Source organism: Camponotus floridanus, unplaced genomic scaffold, assembly GCF_003227725.1.
Source record: "Camponotus floridanus strain SB8 unplaced genomic scaffold, Cflo_v7.5 scaffold99, whole genome shotgun sequence".
Taxonomy (NCBI): domain Eukaryota; kingdom Metazoa; phylum Arthropoda; class Insecta; order Hymenoptera; family Formicidae; genus Camponotus; species Camponotus floridanus.
The window spans coordinates 788,122-808,115 of NW_020229870.1; the positions used below are offsets into that span (position 1 = coordinate 788,122).

Genomic DNA, 19,994 nt, shown 5'->3' on the forward strand with positions numbered 1-19,994 from the left:
TCAATTGAGGCATAGAGTTGTTTGCGATAAGTATTTTGAGGAAAGAGTAAAACTGGCAACCACATTGTCCAGAGTAGCAATCCAGAGTTCCAATCTTACATCTACCTAGTATGTATACTTAAACTAATCTTTATACATTTTTCGCTCATCTGTTTATCTTATATAAATCATCAATTATTTATTTTGTCAAGATCCTATTGACTCATCAAACTACAAATTTAGTGATTCACAAACAATTGATGCACAAAAAATTAATGTGCAAATATAAGTATCAAACATATTTGAGATATTCTATCGTAAACTTGTATTATAATGAAAATATATAATTGCACATAATTGTTTTTGTTCTATATTTATAAAAATGATTTTAATCTAATTATAATCAATAATTATAATAAAAGTAATTATATTAAATATTCTGTTTAATATAGTCATTTTTTTATATACATATGTCTATTATTAGTAATGATTTAATTTTTTTTGTCTTATTCAATCTGAATCTACAGTTGGAGAAATATATACTTTCTAATCATTAAGAGATATGCAATTAACTTAAAAGAATAAATATTATATAAATATCTGAAGACTTAAAATTGTACTCCAGCAAATGATGATTTGATAATCACATATATTTTTATTTCTGATATATAAATAATGTTTCTATTTTTCGATCATAGACAGAGATGATTGTTTTAGCTTTGCGATATTTTTTATTTTAGCATTAAATATTATATTCCTTTAATTATCAATGATTTGCAAGGATTGCAATTTATTCTTATTAAAAATTTATTTGTATTAACCAGCTGAGATGCTGGCAGTGTAATCGGTCTATTATATCTTGCTGGTATGAAGAGAGCCACCCACGCGAGTCTGTTGGAGTTGTGGGCGGATGACGGTACCGGTCTGGAGATATGTCGTTCCACTATGAGCTACAGGTGAAAAATTACTTCTATTTATAAATCTTTCTATTAATAAATAATTAATTCATATTTAATTTATTGTATAAAAATCCTATTCTTTCTCTGTTTATATAGGAGATTTTTATTTCTCTTGAACTGTCTGCAACTTGATGATCGGAATACCAGAGCCATGCGATTAAAGGTGGACAAACTGGCACCTGTAAGAAATATCTGGAATAAGTTTGTGAAGAACTGTAAGAAATATCTGGAATAAGTTTGTGAAGAACTGTAAAGAATCTTATTTACCTAGCAAGTCCCTTAGCATCGGAGACAGACTGAAGCACTTTAGAGGCAAATGCAGTTTTATTCAACAAGCCACCAAAATATGGATTGAAGATTATCAGTTTAGTGGATGTCAAGACATCATTCACTTGCAACTTCAAGACATCATTTACATGGAACTTCATTGCGATCAGCAGCCAGAAGGACGTTACAAAGTCAGCAATGATTCCGCGGCGATTGTGCAACGACTGATCGAACATCTCAAAAACTCCAACAGCAATCTATTTTGCGATGAGCTTTATACTTCCTATCTGCTCGCTGTTTCGCTTCTGACCGACAAGATAACGTTCCTCGGTGCTATGGGAAGACATCACAGAGAAATTCTTTTATGTTTCTTACCAGGAAAGTCACGACCAGTTGACAGTACTCGTATGGGTTTCAGAAACGAGACTACCTTAGTATTCCATGTATCTCAGAAAGGCGAGGCTATTATCGTGCTCTCGACAGCACATCACGATGCGAAATTCAATCCATGGACCGAGAAACCGATACTCATAGAACATTATGCAGCAAAAGATGCAATAAATATCGTCGATCGAACATGCGCGATATATTCCGTTTCCAAAAAAACTAAGAGATGGCCATTAACAGTGTTTTTCGTATTATTGGATGTGGCTAGTGTGAACGCTCAAATTCTTTATAATTCTTCTCAAAATAATTTTCTGAAATACAGGAGAGGCTTCTTGAAGACTTTCGCATTAGCACTATTAAAACCACATTTGCAGGCAAGTATCACAAGAGTTAAAAATTTATGCTTATTTTACAATTTGAATTAATTTTAGTTATTTTACTTATTTTAGTTATTTTACTTAAAGAAATTAGACTTTTATTTGTCTAAAATAAATTTTACTTAATTCTTTAAAAAATTTAAATTAAATAATTAAAAATTTAATGTAAAAAAGTTAAAAATTAAATCATATTTACAGGAAAGGACAAAGATAAAAACTTTGCCAATTAATATTCAAACCAATATCTTTCCTCAAATAGTTTGTGAAGGAGATTGTCTGATAATTGACGAACAGGAATTCTCCAAAAAACGATTCTGCGAGAAAGATAAAAAGAAAAATTCGACCAGAAAAAAGGATCGATGTTTTATGTGCAGTCAAAGGTATAATTACAACACAAAAATGTGATATTTGCTCGAGATTTACATGTAAAATATATATAGCATATATAAAATTCATTTGCAAAAGATATGATTCCATCAGAGGAGACAAAGATAATCCATAATTCATGAATGTTTAATAGAATATTCATGTACACTAAGAATTTTGTTAACAATCAACAGTAATAAAATTTCATTTGAGACAAATGGACAAAAAGACAGGAAATAATATGATGCAAGCGATATTGATAATAAAAGATTCGCGAATTTGCTACAAGTTTGATTTTGGCAACAACATGAAAGCTACACGGGAAAAGTTTAACTTTTCAAAGTAGTATGTTGCAATTTTTAGTTGTTTACGTTCTTCTTTCTGTGAATTAAATATATAAGTTTAATAAAGAGAGAATAAATTGCAAAAAAGAGTTGTATACAATTTTTATCGCGCTCAAAAATTGAATCATTATTTCTTATGCTTCAATAATAAGCATAATTAATAATTAAAAAGATCTAAATCTCTGGAAATAAAGGGATTTCGTGTATTCGTTTCATAAGTAATAATAATATAATTCCCAGAAAGTGTTCTTTATTAATCGCTATACTGTAACAATCACATTTTAACATATATCATAATGTAATTTCATTTGAAATAATACGTATACAAAATGTAGAAGTAATGCGCTTTCATATATTTTAAAAATATTTTTGCTTAATTTGAAAACAGATCGATATTTTTCCAATTGAAGAAGTGAACATACTATTCGTATGTTTATACATTCAATTATATTTATTATATTTTGCAAAATTCGCGATTTAGAAGCGCGTTAGTTCTGACACTGTATAAAGTTTCAGTTTTCGATATTAATATTTTTTTTAACTTACCGTAATAACAGACACTTCATTTTTCAGCCCTCGAAATTGCGATGCCAATCATGTGGCAGTCATCGATGATCTCATGTAGGTGATAGTCTCACATTCGGCGATTAATATTAGTTGTGATCAACCTAAAGAAAACAATAACAGCAAATCAAGTTTCGAGTTGCAGGATTGATTGATAAAATTAATTTGCATTTATCTCATCGATTTACACTAATCCTTATCTATGAGCTTTACGAATGAAATGTCATTTGCAATATTACTTGCTTATTCAACTCGTGTCTGTTAGATATTATCGAGTGAATCAATTATTATACAGTATTCATTTTGTGTTTCGATTCCTGTCGTTTATTTAATTATTATGTATTCGAAAGTCATTGGACGATTTTATTCTTGGTTCTTTCTCTCAGATTAACGCCTATCGTGTAAGTTTCATTTACGAAAAACTTATTACAGTAATAATCTTGTTACTACAAATCTGCGTGAAAAATGTAAATCTACGAATCTTCTCCATTTTTATCCTATGCATTTTATATTCTATTGTTGTAAATATCTTATGCCATGTATAATATTTATATACAAGAGACATAAAGATAAAGAAACGCACAACTGTGTCTATTATAGTTGAATGGAGTCTATTTTGTGATTCGATCGCCTGTAAATAGCATTTTTTGGATATCTTTCAATAATTATTATATAATTTATATGCAACTTATATTTACTATTTATGCTAAATCCACTTTATACTCGATAAATGCAGTCGAAGTATTGTCTGTTAATCGAATCTATATATGAATTATAACTCTCAATAGATATATATATATAGACACATATGTTCTCTCTCTCTCTCTCTTTTTGGAAATTGATAATTTTTTCTCACAAAGAACGGATAGATATTTATTTGTATTTACTCACCTGAGTTTTTGGGTTGAGGTCTACTCAGCATTTGAGTTTCATTTAACATTTACAATGTTTTGCACTATTTATGTGGTATGATTCTTATTAAATTATTATTTTTCTTGCTTGTTCTATCTTTCCCATTTTGAATATATAGTACACTTTTTTTATTAATATTTATTATTGATCAAAAATCATTTCTGACTTATCTTTATTTGACTCAAAAGATACGCGATTAAAAAAAATTGTGTACATGCATAGAAAACTTTTATAATATAAACGAATATTTCAAGTAAATTCTTATACATTTTATACATATGTATAGATACAACAGGCTAAGCCTGTGAAGCCATTCATAAATTTAAAAATGCTTTTGCATTTCTTGTTTATATTTGTTGCTGCTAATATATTTGTACGATCAACGAAAATAGCTTTGCTGTCATTATTCATTGATTTGTTTGTTTTTTTTTAGCAGGGGACTTTAACGAATTTGACATGTTCTTCGCTGGAGAAACGATATTTTCCGTCTCTCGCCTTCTGTCTTTCATTCATTGTTTCCTAAGTATCTCAGCTTGTCGCTACGCCTGAAATAAACTTAATTTTCGTCAAATTTTATCATTGTTGGTACTTTAAGTATCCTTCGCTACTTAAACTCGATATTACGCTCTAGTTTTATATTTGTCTTGCATCTTTTAGCTGTTAATATTTGAATAATATTGTACTAAATCATAAACGATTTTTTAAAATGTTAGGAAAAATATTATCTGGATATTAGTTCTTAGATATTTCTATCAAATTGCAATACTCTTTATGTTTAATGACTTAAAAATATAACTTTCCTGGAATACTAACATTATTGTGTGAAATTAATATGTGGAACTTTTCAATATTCTATAGAAAACTAAATCTCGAGATTTAATCTTACATTTTTTAGAGATATATTTGTTTATAATTCTTTTTACTATTCTTTACAATTATTTATTTTTATGCCTCTATTTCTCTATAATTAAATAATGGATTAAATTATAATCCTGATCTTCACCTGTCGTCTGTGTATTTTTTGATCAATTTGAAGTCGAATTTTGGTTTTCTTATCGCAAACGACAAAAAGAAAAAAAGTCCATTATATAATTTTTAATATCAAGTATCTTGAATTAATTAATTTCTCATATTGCATCAAAATTTTACTTATATTTCCGGAACTTGTTTTTAAATAAAAAAATGTTTCGCTTTCCATCACTTCTCACTTAACTTTGGAATCTTTATTTAAATAAATTGACTGCAAATGATCGAAGAATCCGAAGACGGATGGTGGCTTGATGAATTAGAGATTGTGCATCTAATCTACTAGGATTTCATAAAAGGGCTCATACCTACTTTCTTTATCGCTATACTATCGAGGTGAATATTTGCCTCATTTATCGCTTATTCGCCCATTCATTTTTCTGATTAGCCTGTCTTCCTAGGGCAGTTGCTGGTTTTCATGTTTCGTCCATTTTTTCTGTTTCTCGTTGTCGGAGGTAAGGTGACAATAATAACAAATTTTCGATATATATATCGATGTCTACGATTCTTTTTTTCAATGTTTCTTTCATTCCAAAATCGAGCGATCGCTTACAATAGACAGGACATGTGACAACATGATACGCCGTATATAGAGAGTAGTTATTTTTGTAAAAGATTTATCGTATACAATAAACGCTACAAATTATTCACAAACAAGTGTCATTAATTAATATAAAATAATGCACGATAGAGAAAATTGGAAAGTATTGAACTGAGTTATTAAATTATTCTATTCGTTTCCCTTTTCGGCTGACACGATTTTCTACCATGAAAAAATCTATCTAATTGCATTTTCATGCAATTTCTGTCAATCTTAAAAAAAGAAACATCATAATGTTTCCTTCGTTTAACATCATGATAATTTTTTAATTGACGATTGTCTCAGCTAATGCGACATGGTTGATTATTAATCGTTATCGACGCTCGTAATAAACAATCAAATTAAATTGCAAAATTATACAATAAATTATAAAATTATTTAATTTTAATAAACGAAAATTACAATAAATAATAAAACAGAATATTTAATTTAAGCAAACACTAGAGAATTACAATATAAATTATAAAATAAAGTATAAAATTTTTGCAACTTTTCGAAATTTATATTTTCAGTTGATTTGAATTAAAGTAAACAAATTTTGTATAGTCTAAGTATCAAATATATATATTATAAAGAAATATTTTTATATCAGTGTTTTTCTAACATTTAACTAACATTTTGTTCTTTTTTAAGATCTTCGAGGATAAATTATGCAATTCTACATCGCATCTGTCGCGATTTTATCTTTCAAAGGATTTATCTACGGTTTCTATTTACAAAAGAGAACGTCGGTCTTACATTCACATTATCGCTTTCATCATTGCTGTATGTTTAATTAATTATTGTTATATTAAATTATATTATAAATCGCGGAGAAAACAGTTAAGAAGCGCTAGACCGGGGGTAAACTTAATCTTAGATCATACAAATGATGTGGAGTGAAATAATGCAATGTATATCACTAATTGTCAAGTATAAAATGTGTGTACTTTTTATATCGTCAAGTGATATCGATCAAATTCGTTTCATACGCGCGAGACAGACAGTGAATGGGAATGAAAAATCTTAATCGTAAAATAATGTGCAATGATATCTTGGAAAAGTTACAAATTGAAAACACGCAAGACTCCTAGAAAGATATCTGACAAAATATTTCTTATGCAAACGCAACGACCATCCAATGAAAATCTCACAAGAGGAAAAAAATACTTTTGCATAAAAAATAATATATTCATTTTCTTACTTTTCCAAGATATTATATTATATATATATATATATATATATATATATATATATATATATATATAATCAGCTTTTCTTAAAAGCCATTGTAAAGAGTTGTTGACTGTGCAACAATGATTTTACAATGTCATTTTCATTTTAGGGAGCCTTAATTTAAAAAAACGCCATTATTTCCAGATTATTTGATATCTCAAAAAAAGGGGGAAGAAATAAGACTCTCACTTTTTCGTGCGCCGGGAAACAATTCGATCTTTTATATTCTTTCTTTCCTTTTTTGTCTGTGTAGAAAAAATGTTACCTACTTAGATATAGAATTAATGAACGCGATTTGAATAATTAGTGTCGGATAACTTTAATAACGTCGCTGAGACTGGGTGTTTTGGTAACCAGCACTGCCACCTGCAAACAACCATAGCTCCTCCGTTCCATTACTTGAGAAATAGAATTTGTGCTTCTGCACTTTTTATATAAAATTGAACGCCCTATATATATGCATATACACAAGTCCTTCTACGTTATATACTATTATCTTTTATCTTTACCTGCCTATTACGTTTATTTCGACCTTCTTTTATATTATTTTTGCACATGTATATTTACGATAATGTACGCCATAATTAATTTATATGATAATTTGTTTGATTAAATATCAAGAAAAATGGATATTTTGTAAATTATAGATATATTCTTATAATATGCAAAAATCTCTTTTCTTTGTGAATAGTTTTGTAATTTTGTTAATACATGCGCATTAATTATAAATATTGCAAAAATATTATATCAAATATCTTGTAACATTGGAGATACATATAGATTTGTAATGTCGTGTAAAAATTTTTTTGATATTGCATTCTTGTAATATTGTACAAATGTTCTTGTATTGTACAAATGTTATTGCAAACACATCTATAAGATTGTAAATACTTTTTTAGTATTGCAAGTATTCTCTGATATATCGGAAATGTTTCGGCCCATTACGACTACTTAACATAATGCCATAAATATTTGCAATATTGCATTTATATGTAATGCGGCATTATATCGTTAAATTATATTATCATATTTCCTATGCTTATGTGTACTTTTCTTATGTCGCAAATTTTATTATACTGCATATAGAATTAACTATAATTCTTATTTGATAACTTGACAAAATGATTTAACGGAATTTTTCTAATCTTAAAGTCTGGGATTGCAATATTTGAATCTATAAATTTCTTAGAATTATCCTGACAAATCTTTTTAAGTATTATATGTGTCTTCAAGTTCATTCTTAACATTTCATAAATAATTATTTTAATAATTTTTTAAATATTACATAAAAGGTACTTTTATTCCGTTCTTGTCAAAATATATGAAAATATAAATTGTACAAATTAAAATTGGATACAGAACATTGCTGATATTTTCTTGTACTTTCTTAACATTTCTTTTGTATTTTATTTCATATTATATTATTATATCACTTATTTGATAATGTCTCTCTGTCTACAAATCTCTTTCTCCATATTCCAATCGACACTTAGCTAACTCCTTTTCACTTGCTCAATGAAATTTTCTGTACTGCGAGTTGTACTTACCATAATCCTGTTTTCCATAAACACCATCTTGATTTGGATAATCTGCAATCAAAAAAAAGGCAATCTTAGACAGTAAAGAATGTTGGAAACACTAAGGCAAGTGACTCAGACGAGAAATATCTGAAAGAATTTAAAAGAGTTGCACGGAAATACGAAAAAAGTTTGTGCTTGAACAATCAATTGATTGGATGAGATAGTTATGGCAAAATACAAAGTTTTGATGGATAAATAACAATTAATTAATTAATTAAAATTATGCTTAAGTTGTTTGATAAGTTAATAAATTAAAAAAGTATTTTCGAGAATGTGTGACAAATTAAATAAATTTATCCATTAAAAATATAACAAAGTAATACTAAAATATAGAATAAAAAACATAAAATAAAATACGTCCTAAACATAACAAATAAAGAACATACTATATTAATAATAGCGATAATTTTATACATATATATTTTATTTTATATATATTTTATATTCTTTATATGGAAAAAAAAGAAAAGAAGTTTCGTATTTCACGGACACCTTTTAATATTCTGCAGTGAGAGACGGCAGGAGGCAGTGCTGCAGTGCTGGTGTCCCGATGAAAGGATCCGATTTATCTTGCCACATTTGGAAGTTTATAAATCCTACGCAACTCTTTTATCGATCGCGTGTGAAGCGCAGTGCGTCCGAAAATATTCGACAAGAGATTCAGAAAGTTCTAAAGATCCAAGAATCCAAAAAAAATGTAAAAATTCTAAGAGTCAAAAATCCAAAAATAAAATCTGACAAGATTTTAATTTGAAAAATCTGGAAATTCTAGATATTTAAATTTTTTGAATATAGATCTACAATCGAAGAAATTCGCGAATGTTCGCAAGTGTGCTCTCCTCTTATTGTCGCAATCCTCTGAATCAGATTTTTCTCGTCTGAATTATGTTTAACACTTTTATTATAGAAACGTGTCAATTTGAATATCCGGAAAATAAGAGCACAAGAAAAGCGATCTTGAAGAATTTTTCTATCACTGAAGCAAGACATTAAATTGTCTATTGTAAAAAAATATCAATATAACAATAGCAAAAATTATTTATTTTATTAATTTAATAAATATTTAATTAATAACACTATTAATCATGTATGTTGTTAAGAATGGAATTTCTGATATAGTTTACGACGGAAAATATACGGATAAATCTGCAATATTTCTTTGCTTCAACCAGACAATTTGATGTTCTATTTCGATGATAAACGAGTTCTTAAAGATCGCTTTAAATGCCGTAGCGAAAGAATTAATGAACTATACAATGTGAACGATATGATGGCAGCGGACGAAATAACTAACCGTAAGGTTGCGTCGAATAACCACCCCGGTTGATTATGTTGGCATTAGACCGGTCGTCATATGGGTTAGCAGGGGCATAACCACCCCCCGGCCCCGCTGCTGGCACTGCCTCCTGCTGGTAATTGGCTGGACATGCATCACGTAATATTAATAAGCTAATTATATATACATAGAGGATGGCTCATTATAGCCAATCTACTTCAAATTCACTAAATTTTACATATTTATAATACAGTTAATATAATATTTTTGTTGATAATATTTTTTAATGTTGATAACATTTTCTATGACAATCTCATATATATTTAATTGCTACATTTAGATATATTCGATTATACTTTAATATTGCATATTTTGAATATTCATATAAGATTATCTATATAGGAGAAGTATTGTCAAAAAAGTACTATCAATATCAGAGAAATACTATCAATATCTGAGAAAATCTATCAATATTGTCAAAATTGCGCAAATCTGTCAAAATTAATCGATTTAAAACTCTTTCACAACCCGAATTAGCAACAAACCCGAATTAATAACAAACAAATATACAAGAATTGTAAAAAATAATGACATGTCACGTGCACACAAATGTTTTTCTTGTAATTTTTGTAACCTTACCTGAACTAGGCGGAGCTTTGCCATAATAGGGATCGTTAGTGCTGAATCCTCCTGCAACAGGAACCGAGGACGATCCGCCGTATCTACTATCCGGTGGTGCAGACGGTGGATAGCCCTGAAATCAGAAGAAAAAAATAATTGCAAATCGTTTTGAATACATGGTTAATGATTTTAAAAATTAATAATAAAAAATTTCATTAATTTTGATAAAATAAGAAATTTTTAATTTAAGGGCTAAGCCTAAAAATAGATACTTAATTTTAATAAGAAAATATAACGATTGAGATTTAAATAATTAAAGCTTTTACAAAATATCACTAATACATAGTATTTTAAATTTATTTACACTTGTTTGAGCGTAATCTGATTGCTGATAACTCTCGTAACCCTGATAGGATTGTGTATATCCTTGTGATCCGTAACCGCCACCGCCGCCGCCATATCCTACCGATTGCTGCTGCTGTGGTTGTTGACCACCATAAGCATTATTTGAGCCTCCATAACCTTGGCTGATTTTAAGAAAAAAAATTATTGTTAATATTTTTTTAGGATTTTTCACATGTATAAAGAACAAATGTATGTTGAACAAGTTACTATATAAGAAAAATTCTTTGCTTTTTATTTTTTTATATATAACAATTTTTTTATTCTCTTACCTAGATGATTGAGTAGCATAACCATTGGAAGACTGTGAAGAGGGTTGATCAAAACGTGGCCTTTTAGAGGGACCACTAGAACTAGGTGGACCTCCTCCTCGTTTTGTTGGACCACCTCGTCCACCACCTATTCCTCGTCCACCACGATCAGAAAAACCGCCTCCACGGCTTGGCCCACCTCTACCTGATCCTCTGAAATAACATTTACGTGAAACTCTGAAATAACATTTGTAGTAAAATAATGCAAATTTCAATATACATAAAATTTTATTCGCGTGCGCACATCATATCTTAACAAAACTTTAATTTCAAATTAAACTCAATTTGAATGACTTGAACTCATTTAATAAAACTGAATGTCTACAATTATGATCCAAAAATAATATTCCATGTAAGATTGAAATGTGTAATTAAATATCTCTATAAATTATAATTTAGTTATCGGAATTTTAATGAAAAATATATTTAATCAAAATTTAAATTAATTTCAAGCCTCAATACCGAGATCCTCCTCTTCCTCTATCTATGCCACCGCGTCCACGGAAATTATTACTGGCACGATTATCTCCTCTACCAAAATCTCCCCTGCCTCTGCTGCGAAAACTGTTATTTCCACCACCTCTTCCGCCGCCACCTCGCGGAGGACCACCCATTCCTAAGGGTAGTGGCCCACCTCCACTGGACATTCCTGGTTCAGGTGGCCTATAAATGATAATAAGATTTATTTTAGCTAGTAACAGCCATTATTGGAGAAATGATTTGTGAACACTTCCAAAATATTTGTTTTAATTAGTCAATTCTTAATTCGCTTAATTTTGTGATTTTTAAGATAAAATATTAACCAAACACACAGTACATAATATACTAGTATAATATGACAAAATTTATTAATTAATTAAAATAAAATTTGTTAATTTTTCTTATCAATGGAATATTTTTTCTACACCTAAATTAAAAGATTTTACAAATTAATAAAATTGAGGGTATCTTAATGAATTAAAGTTATCAAAATAATAAAAAATAATATAATGAACTAAGAAAATAAAGAATAAGAAAGAAAAGAAGAATAAGAAAGAAAAGAATTAAAGAAAAATAATATAACGTTCATGCTGGATTTCAATGTTAATATTTTTAATGCAAATACATAAACAAATTTAATGCAAATGTTCTGTAATATTTAATGATAACAATTAAATAGTATGCAATCTCTATATTATAATACATTATAATATTTAAAATGTATGATTCACAATGAATATAATCTCAGGTTTAAAATATTTATATAACATTGTAGATTTTGCATGCATTATAATCCATAATATAGAGATTACATATATGATTTAATTATCATTAATTATTAAGTTTCTTAGTATATATAAAAAGTAAATATACTAATAAAATTAAAATATTTACCCTGGAGGAAAATGTCCACCACGCCCTCCTCTAGGAGGACCACCCCTACTTCTCATAGGTGGACCTCCTCTCATGCTTCCACCAGGTCCACTGCCTCTACCTCCACGTATCATATTACCTCCTCGTGGAGGACCACCTCTATTAAAAAAAATATGAAAAATTTTATTTTCTATCGTAATAATTAACTATGAACATTTGTATACACATATGTATAAATCTATTAAATATATTTCTTATGCATTATAATAATTATTCTTTTTCTTCTAATTTGAAAAAAATAAGATGTAATTTTAAAGTATTTTTTCTGGTCCTAAATATTTTTGTACAAATATTAATTCAAATTTTCTTTTTCTTAAAAGCATAATCGTTCAACTATATTTCTTACCGTCCTCTGTCTCCAAAGCCACCACGTCCTCTCATTAGTCCTCCAGGACCACGTCCTCGGAATCCACCTCTACCGCCTGGTGCTCCGTCCATTGTTCAAACCTGCAACATTTTTCATACAAACTGCATAACAATAAATCCAAAAATTTCAAAGTCTAATAATATAATCTCTAAAACTCAGATTTGATAGTTCAAAAAAGGAAATTTCAGAATTTATAAACCTAAAAATTAAAAAATCTAAAATTTTTTGTTTTTATAATCTTAAGTTCATAAACCATTGTGTTTTTATTCAATTGACAAAGATCAATAAAATGTTTCTCTGTATTTTCTTGTACGTACAGCAAAAATACTTTATGCAATATTAGTTCTCCACTCTTTTTCCAGAGGATATATTTATGCGGTTAAAGCAGATATTGATTAAATCACGATGTGGATCTAAATTTATATTTAGACACAACAAAATTTTGGGAATAGCGGCAATCCACAATCACCGCACTGACGCTGTTCTCGGAATTTTGTGGAAAATGTCCTTTCAATCATATATCTTCGAAATATTTCAAAGAATCAAGCGAGATAAATTGACGTACAAGCTCGAGACACAGATAATTTCTTCAGACTGACACTACTCACGTTGATTGATTGGGTAAACAAGCAGTTCATCGATGAAAAAACGCTCGAATGAACGAACAAGTAAAATGGACGACTACCGCGGCGGAAAGAGCAGGAAGGAGAAACATCGACCACGACTACTCGAGTCAAGTTCGCGTCGATCGTCCACCGATCCAGTAAAGTCACTAGATTAACAAAGGCCGGTATTCATAGTCCGATCTTATATTTGACATCGTCTTAAGTTCGAGCTTGAAATGCTACGCAGCTATTTGATTGGTTGAATGAGGTCTTAAGTCAACCTCGAAGCAGACTTAAGACAATCTTAAATATAAGATCGGACTATGAATACCGGCCAAAGTACCGCAATTTTGATCTCAATAAGATAAGCTGGAGCAAAAATGGCAATACTTTGTTAATCTAGTGACTTTACCCGCGAGAATGTCAAGGTTCGTTCGAACGTGTGATGCGAGTAAACATAATACACGCATGTATGTGCGCTAACAGCTCTTTTAAGAAAATACTCAGGACTGAAACAGTTTCACCAACTGGTCAATTGACGAGTTTTTTGTATCAGTGATTGGTAGAACTGTCTCATATATGAAATAGTTGAATTGAACTTTTTTGAAAAGTTTATTCGTCGTTGTCGCGATATTAACGTCCGGAATAAGTGGAATATATTCGTAAGTTATATACAATTTTATTATTAATAAATAGTTGATTGCTCTCGAAATACGATACTCGATTATACGATAGGAATCAAAATTATAAATTATTACTTTGTTGCAATCTTTACGAGCAATGATTATTCTTCTATTTCTATTTCGTTTCTATCCTAATATATATGTGTACACACACACACACACACACACACACATTTAGAATTCTAATATAATAAATAAATATTCTCTCTGATATCATTTGATCTAAATATAATTTGATTCAGAACGCGCAATAAAACGATCGAATAAAAATTGGATAATTAACATAACGGAAATATATATTTTTAAAGTTATATACAAGTGTATTTATATACAAGTATATCTTTAAAGTCACACACACACACACACACACACACACACACACACACACAAAAGTACACGTACACACGGATTAATTATTTATTAAGCACACATCTTTAAAGTCACACACACACGTACACGTACACACGGATTAATAATTTATTAAACACACATCTTTAAAGTCACACACACACTCACACACACACACACACACACACACGTACACGTACACACGGATTAATTATTTATTAAACAATTAATATACTTCGTGAAATTATTTCCATTTTTATTTGCAATTATGATCTTTAATAAAGATTTCTCATCATAATAAAAAAATTTTATATCGTTTATCAAAAGTTTAAATTAGATTTAAAAGTATATTATTTTCGATAATAATTGATTATTTCACTGTATCTATTTCGTGAATAGCTATCATTACAGAGATCGCGTAGAGTTTGACAATGCAATAAAATTAATAATAACATTCCAATAAAATTAAATACAAATTAATTATAATAATTAAATATAAATTTGTTTATAATTAATTTTTTCTACGTTGAGAAAAGTTCTTCGTTTCTTTTGGAATATCTTAAAGATTCTTTTAATTAAATTTTACAAAATATATAACTATTAAATTTGTAGTATTTAATATTTAGAAATAAATAGATAATATTTCATTTTTATATAGATTAAGTATACGATATTATTTATTAAAAGAGCTAATATATCTTTTATGGATCTTTTTGTTAAGTTAATTATTTAGATCTACGATTCGATTGTTTTACTGCATTTCAATCCGAATTATATATTTAAATGATCGAAAAATAAAACGATAATAAAATAATAAGCAATATATCTATTTTAAAAATAGTGTATATAAATAATAAATAATAAATAATTTTTATAAATTACTCACCGCATGTCTCTGGCTGCTTCAGGCTCTCTCCCTGCTTTCTGACTGTCCGATACTTTTCCAGATGTCCTTCTCTTTTGTTGTTTCATCCTTTGTTGTTTCCTCGTAGCAGTCACGTATTCACTCGCGAACAAACAATTATATTTCAGTTAATTATATTTCAGTCATATACAGAAACGATCGCGAGACACTTTGCACGGCACTCCCGATCGCAAAGTAATCATACGAGATACGTATTTTTAAAATATTATTATTATTTTATTATTATTGCAAGAGAGGAACACAAAAATTACAATAATTCGCTCGATTTTTAAACGAAGCCAAAATCATGCACCATTCGATTCTTATACTAATTAACTATTTCTATTTGTTGATGTATAATATATGCATAATAACGCGAATCATAAGATTAAAATATTAAAGTAATGTAAATTGATGATACAGCAATCGTTTAATTAATATGATATATATGCATGCAGTTTAGGAAAGTTTAAAACATCGGGCGAAATCGAATTTCATTCTATGCAATGTTAAAGAAATAATTATTATTCGTAAAGTTCGATAATCGGAGAATATTGCGAGAAAATTTGTAATTTTTGCCCCTTTCGCTTCAATTTTTACTTGCAATAATGAAAGATCGCGTTTCGATGAATTTATCGTCGCCACAATTGCATTTATTATAAGAGTTAATTATTTGTCATTTGTAATAGTCGAATTATTATATTTCGATTTAATCGCGATCGTACCTTTAGGAAAAGAATTCGATAATACGGAGCGGTCTGTATCGCTACTTTCTCCGTTGGAATGTCGCCGTGCGAATGAGGGGAGGTCGTCGCGTATGTAAACAATAGCGCGCTACGTCACAAGGCCAAATGACGTCACAAGGTCGAATGACGTGTTAGCTCGCTGCCGAAATATTTAACGCGTATTGTGACGTATGTGAGAATTGTATTTATATACAAGTATATTTTTAAAGTCATACACACACGCGCACACACACACACACTCACGTACACTGAGAAAAAAAAGTTGTTAACTCGACTAAACCGTTTAACTAAATTATTATTTTTTTAATTGAAATTTCGAAATATTTAAGTTAAATAAATGTCATGTTAGATTTATAATAGTTAAATATTTCAATTAAAAAGATAATAATTTAGTTAAATGGTTTAGTTAAGTTAACAACTTATTTTCTTTTACAATTAGTCTTTTCACTGTCTACTATTTGATTGTTTTATTACGCTTTTACAAGATCAGGTTCTATAATGTAACTTTTAATTTTGTATTTCATGAAATATGAAATTATTATTTTAAATATAATAATTTTCTTTCTTTGCATTTCTATCATGAATAGACATTTCCAACCTTTACTAAAAAAACTAAAAATATCCCTCAATTCTTTCTCTCTTCGGACAATTTATTTACATTTATATATAATTCTCTTTATTCTTTTAAAAGTGAACATCGAGAACAAGGTACACGAGTATTGTAAATGTCAAAAAATGATCGCGCGAATACCATAGTTGTGAATATATAAAAATAAATGCAATATACTATGAATTTTCTACGTTATATATTGAATCGAAATTGCGCGAAAGAGGAAAAGAAGAACAAGCCTATGAATAGACATTTCCATCCTTTACTAAAAGAAAAAGAAATTAAAAATATCTCACTTTTTCTATCTTCAATTTTTTCTCTATTTCTTCGGGCAAGTCTACATATATGACCAATATGATTAATTGATTCCATCTTTATATATTTATCATTATGTGCTATTAATTAAAGCCGTAGACAATATTTAGAAATCAAAGTTGTGCGAACGTTGCAGGAATGGCCATGCGTAGAAACGAATGCGCACTGGTTCGGCCGCCATGTTGGCGCGTGACTGCTACGTCATACGCGTCATAGCTACGTCATACGCGTCATACGTGACTCGGAGTCATACGCAGTTACACGGATCGTCGTACGTCCGCATTTTTCGCGTCTTTTAACCGTTTTTAAACGAATATCGCGAGTGAAAGAGCGTCGAAAGTGTCCAAGGATGATCGCGCGACTTTCATAATATGTCAGTGAAAGTGCGCGACAGCCGTTTTCGACAATTCAGTGATAGCGCGATCGCGAAGATGGAGCGAAGTCGCATCGCGTTATTTGCGCCCTTGATGATGATTATCGGATGCAAGCGAATATCGGGAGTGCCGAATAAAGTGTCGCGCGTTCGCGTTGATGATTTCGTGTGAGTTTGTGTGCATCAAGATCGGAATGGGACGTCCCGAGACGAGCGAGTGGAGCGGCCTGTGGAACAGCCGGTGAACGAGTGAGTAGATTTGATTTATCATATTTGCGTGACAATTCGTGCTCAGTCGACGCTTATACAGCATCGCGATGTCTCGAATTACATTCGAACAAATCGGCGCCGCATCATAATTCGATGCGATGCCGTGCAATTCAAATAAAGTCGATCGCGTGAAGATGATTAGGCTAGAAGCGATTTCAAATTTATTTTGTATACGCGCAGTGCTGCACAGCCTATCTCGTAGGGCTGCCAATTATCAAACGATAAATTTTTTCGATCTAACCTAACCTCTCAGTTCTTTGGATGTCGAATGTAAACATAAGCGTATGCTGCCTGGATTTTATCATGCTTTCAAAAATAATATTTAATTATTTCATTAGTATATTACATTTTATTACGTAGTATATTAATCGTATTAAATGTGCGACGTACAGTTTTACACATTTTAATGAGAAACATATAATATAATTGGTTAGGTTAGATTAAATTAAAACAAGCTGCTGTGATTCATTTAACGTAATAGGATTAATTTGACGAATGTGCAGCTATTGAAGTTACATGATATTTGTGGACACATTTTTAAAGTAATCATGAGTGTCTTATCTCATCTTGATTATATGAAATTAAAATATAAAATATTTATGTATTCCACATTAACGTTATTCATTACAAGTACTATATTACTTTTCTTATATCTCAATCATATTTCATCGATGAAGCTTTTCATATATCGCAGACAATATGATACTGTGTGTGGAATTTTACACAGGTAATACATGGCACAAAAATAATTTGTTCTCAAGTATTGTGCGTATTTCTCAAAAATAAATCAAATTAAATTATTTTAAGTAGGATCCAAAAATCACTACATTGCCAGGATTGTATCCTATTATAACTGTGATATTATCACATTTTAATATGTGTGCACAGTATTACATACATAAAATATATAAATTTATTTGAAACGTACAGAAATCTTTATCTTATTTATAATATTTATGATATAAAAGAAAATTGCAACTCTAATGAAGCGGTGGAATAATTGGTTGATACTTATGCTGGTCTACAATATTTATCCTTTTTTCATCGTTAGATTTTTGGTGCTTTTTTTATTATACAGATGTTATCTGTAAATATAGTACTTGTAATGTTGCTTCTGTATCACTGTAAGCACACAAAAATGATAGCATTTGCAGGTAATTATGTTATACTTATATATCATAAGAAAGAGAAAATAAAATTAAAGTTGAATACTGAATGTGCTCTAAAGTAAATCTCATCTAAATAAATAAATGCATAAATGTGCGCCCCACATTCCTCATGAAAAAAATACATAATATTAATTTTTATGTATTATTATTTTTAGATTTTTATTCTTTTAAATTCTCTAGATGCACTTTTCATTTCTCCTCTCTTTCTTTCCAACTACTAAATATAGATCTATCATTTTTAATATAGATCTGTCATTTTTAGTGTACATTATTGCAGTAAGTGGAATAAAGAGCAAATCTTTTGGCACATTTCAAATGTACAGGAAAGTTTTATCTGATGCGTTTTTTTCAATAGAAATATCTGAAAAAAATACATACGTCTTTTTTAATCTTAGTCTTTCTAAATAAAAATTAGAATAATAAATTTGCAAAATAATTTGCTTTAATATATTTTTATTGCAAACATATGAAGCAAAGTGCTCAAGATGCATCACTATGAAAACATCAATAGAATAAAAAATAGATCGCATACAAAAAAATTAAAATATTTACATTACATATTTGATATTTCTGCAAATATTTCCATTATTTTGAGATTGATTTGTTTCATGATATATTGCAATAATTAAAGTATGATTTCTGATATAATCTGCCATGAGACTGCAGAGAAAGACAACTTCTTTATTTTGTTCAATATTTTTAATAATATAATAATTAAATTAAAGTTCTATGAAAATATGCTTGAAATACTAAATAAAAAAGATTGTTTCTTATGTACAATCTTATACAGTTTAAGTAAAAAAAAAATTATTGTTAATAATATACATATATAAATTGATAATTAAATAAAACAATTAATTAATTAATCGACACAATTCACGTTTTTTTTAGCTTTATGTCTAACATATATATATGTATATATATTTTTATTAATAAAAAATGTTTCTTTCTAATATAAATTAAATGAAAAGTATAATATGCCTTTAAATACTTTATATACATAC

The 19,994-nt window shown here is 29.1% G+C and overlaps 1 protein-coding gene across 7 annotated transcripts; it reads right to left on the reverse strand.

Annotated features, from left to right (window-relative positions):
* Positions 1-2,903: 2,903 nt before the first annotated feature.
* LOC105253186 (glycine-rich protein DOT1) lies at positions 2,904-15,633 on the reverse strand. 7 transcript variants are annotated; one of them, XR_889355.3, is made up of 11 exons: positions 13,576-13,691; positions 12,947-13,047; positions 12,562-12,699; positions 11,650-11,850; positions 11,149-11,340; positions 10,839-11,001; positions 10,493-10,607; positions 9,872-9,997; positions 8,545-8,586; positions 3,226-3,347; positions 2,904-2,944 (listed from the first exon to the last, which is right to left on the reverse strand). XR_889355.3 is itself a non-coding variant. In XM_011261040.3 (10 exons), exons 2-10 carry the CDS (start codon positions 13,036-13,038, stop codon positions 3,343-3,345), a joined length of 1,074 nt encoding a protein of 357 aa, XP_011259342.1. In that variant the 5' UTR covers positions 13,039-13,047; positions 13,576-13,691; the 3' UTR covers positions 3,039-3,342. The 7 variants fall into 7 exon arrangements, 5 of the variants coding, with proteins under 5 accessions (XP_011259342.1, XP_025270965.1, XP_011259340.1 ...); XR_889356.3 differs by lacking the exon at positions 9,872-9,997; XM_011261040.3 differs by lacking the exon at positions 2,904-2,944 and having other exon boundaries at positions 3,039-3,347.
* Between the last annotated feature and the right edge of the window lie 4,361 nt (positions 15,634-19,994).

Coding starts and splice junctions, on each gene's coding strand:
- LOC105253186 (XM_025415180.1), bottom strand. CDS start 13,038: ATGGACGGAGCACCAGGCGGTAGAGGTGGATTCCGAGGACGTGGTCCT. Junction 11,002..11,148: donor TATGCTACTCAATCATCTAG/GTAAGAGAATAA, acceptor TCTTAAAATCAG/CCAAGGTTATGGAGGCTCAA. Junction 9,998..10,492: donor CAAAGCTCCGCCTAGTTCAG/GTAAGGTTACAA, acceptor ATGCATGTCCAG/CCAATTACCAGCAGGAGGCA.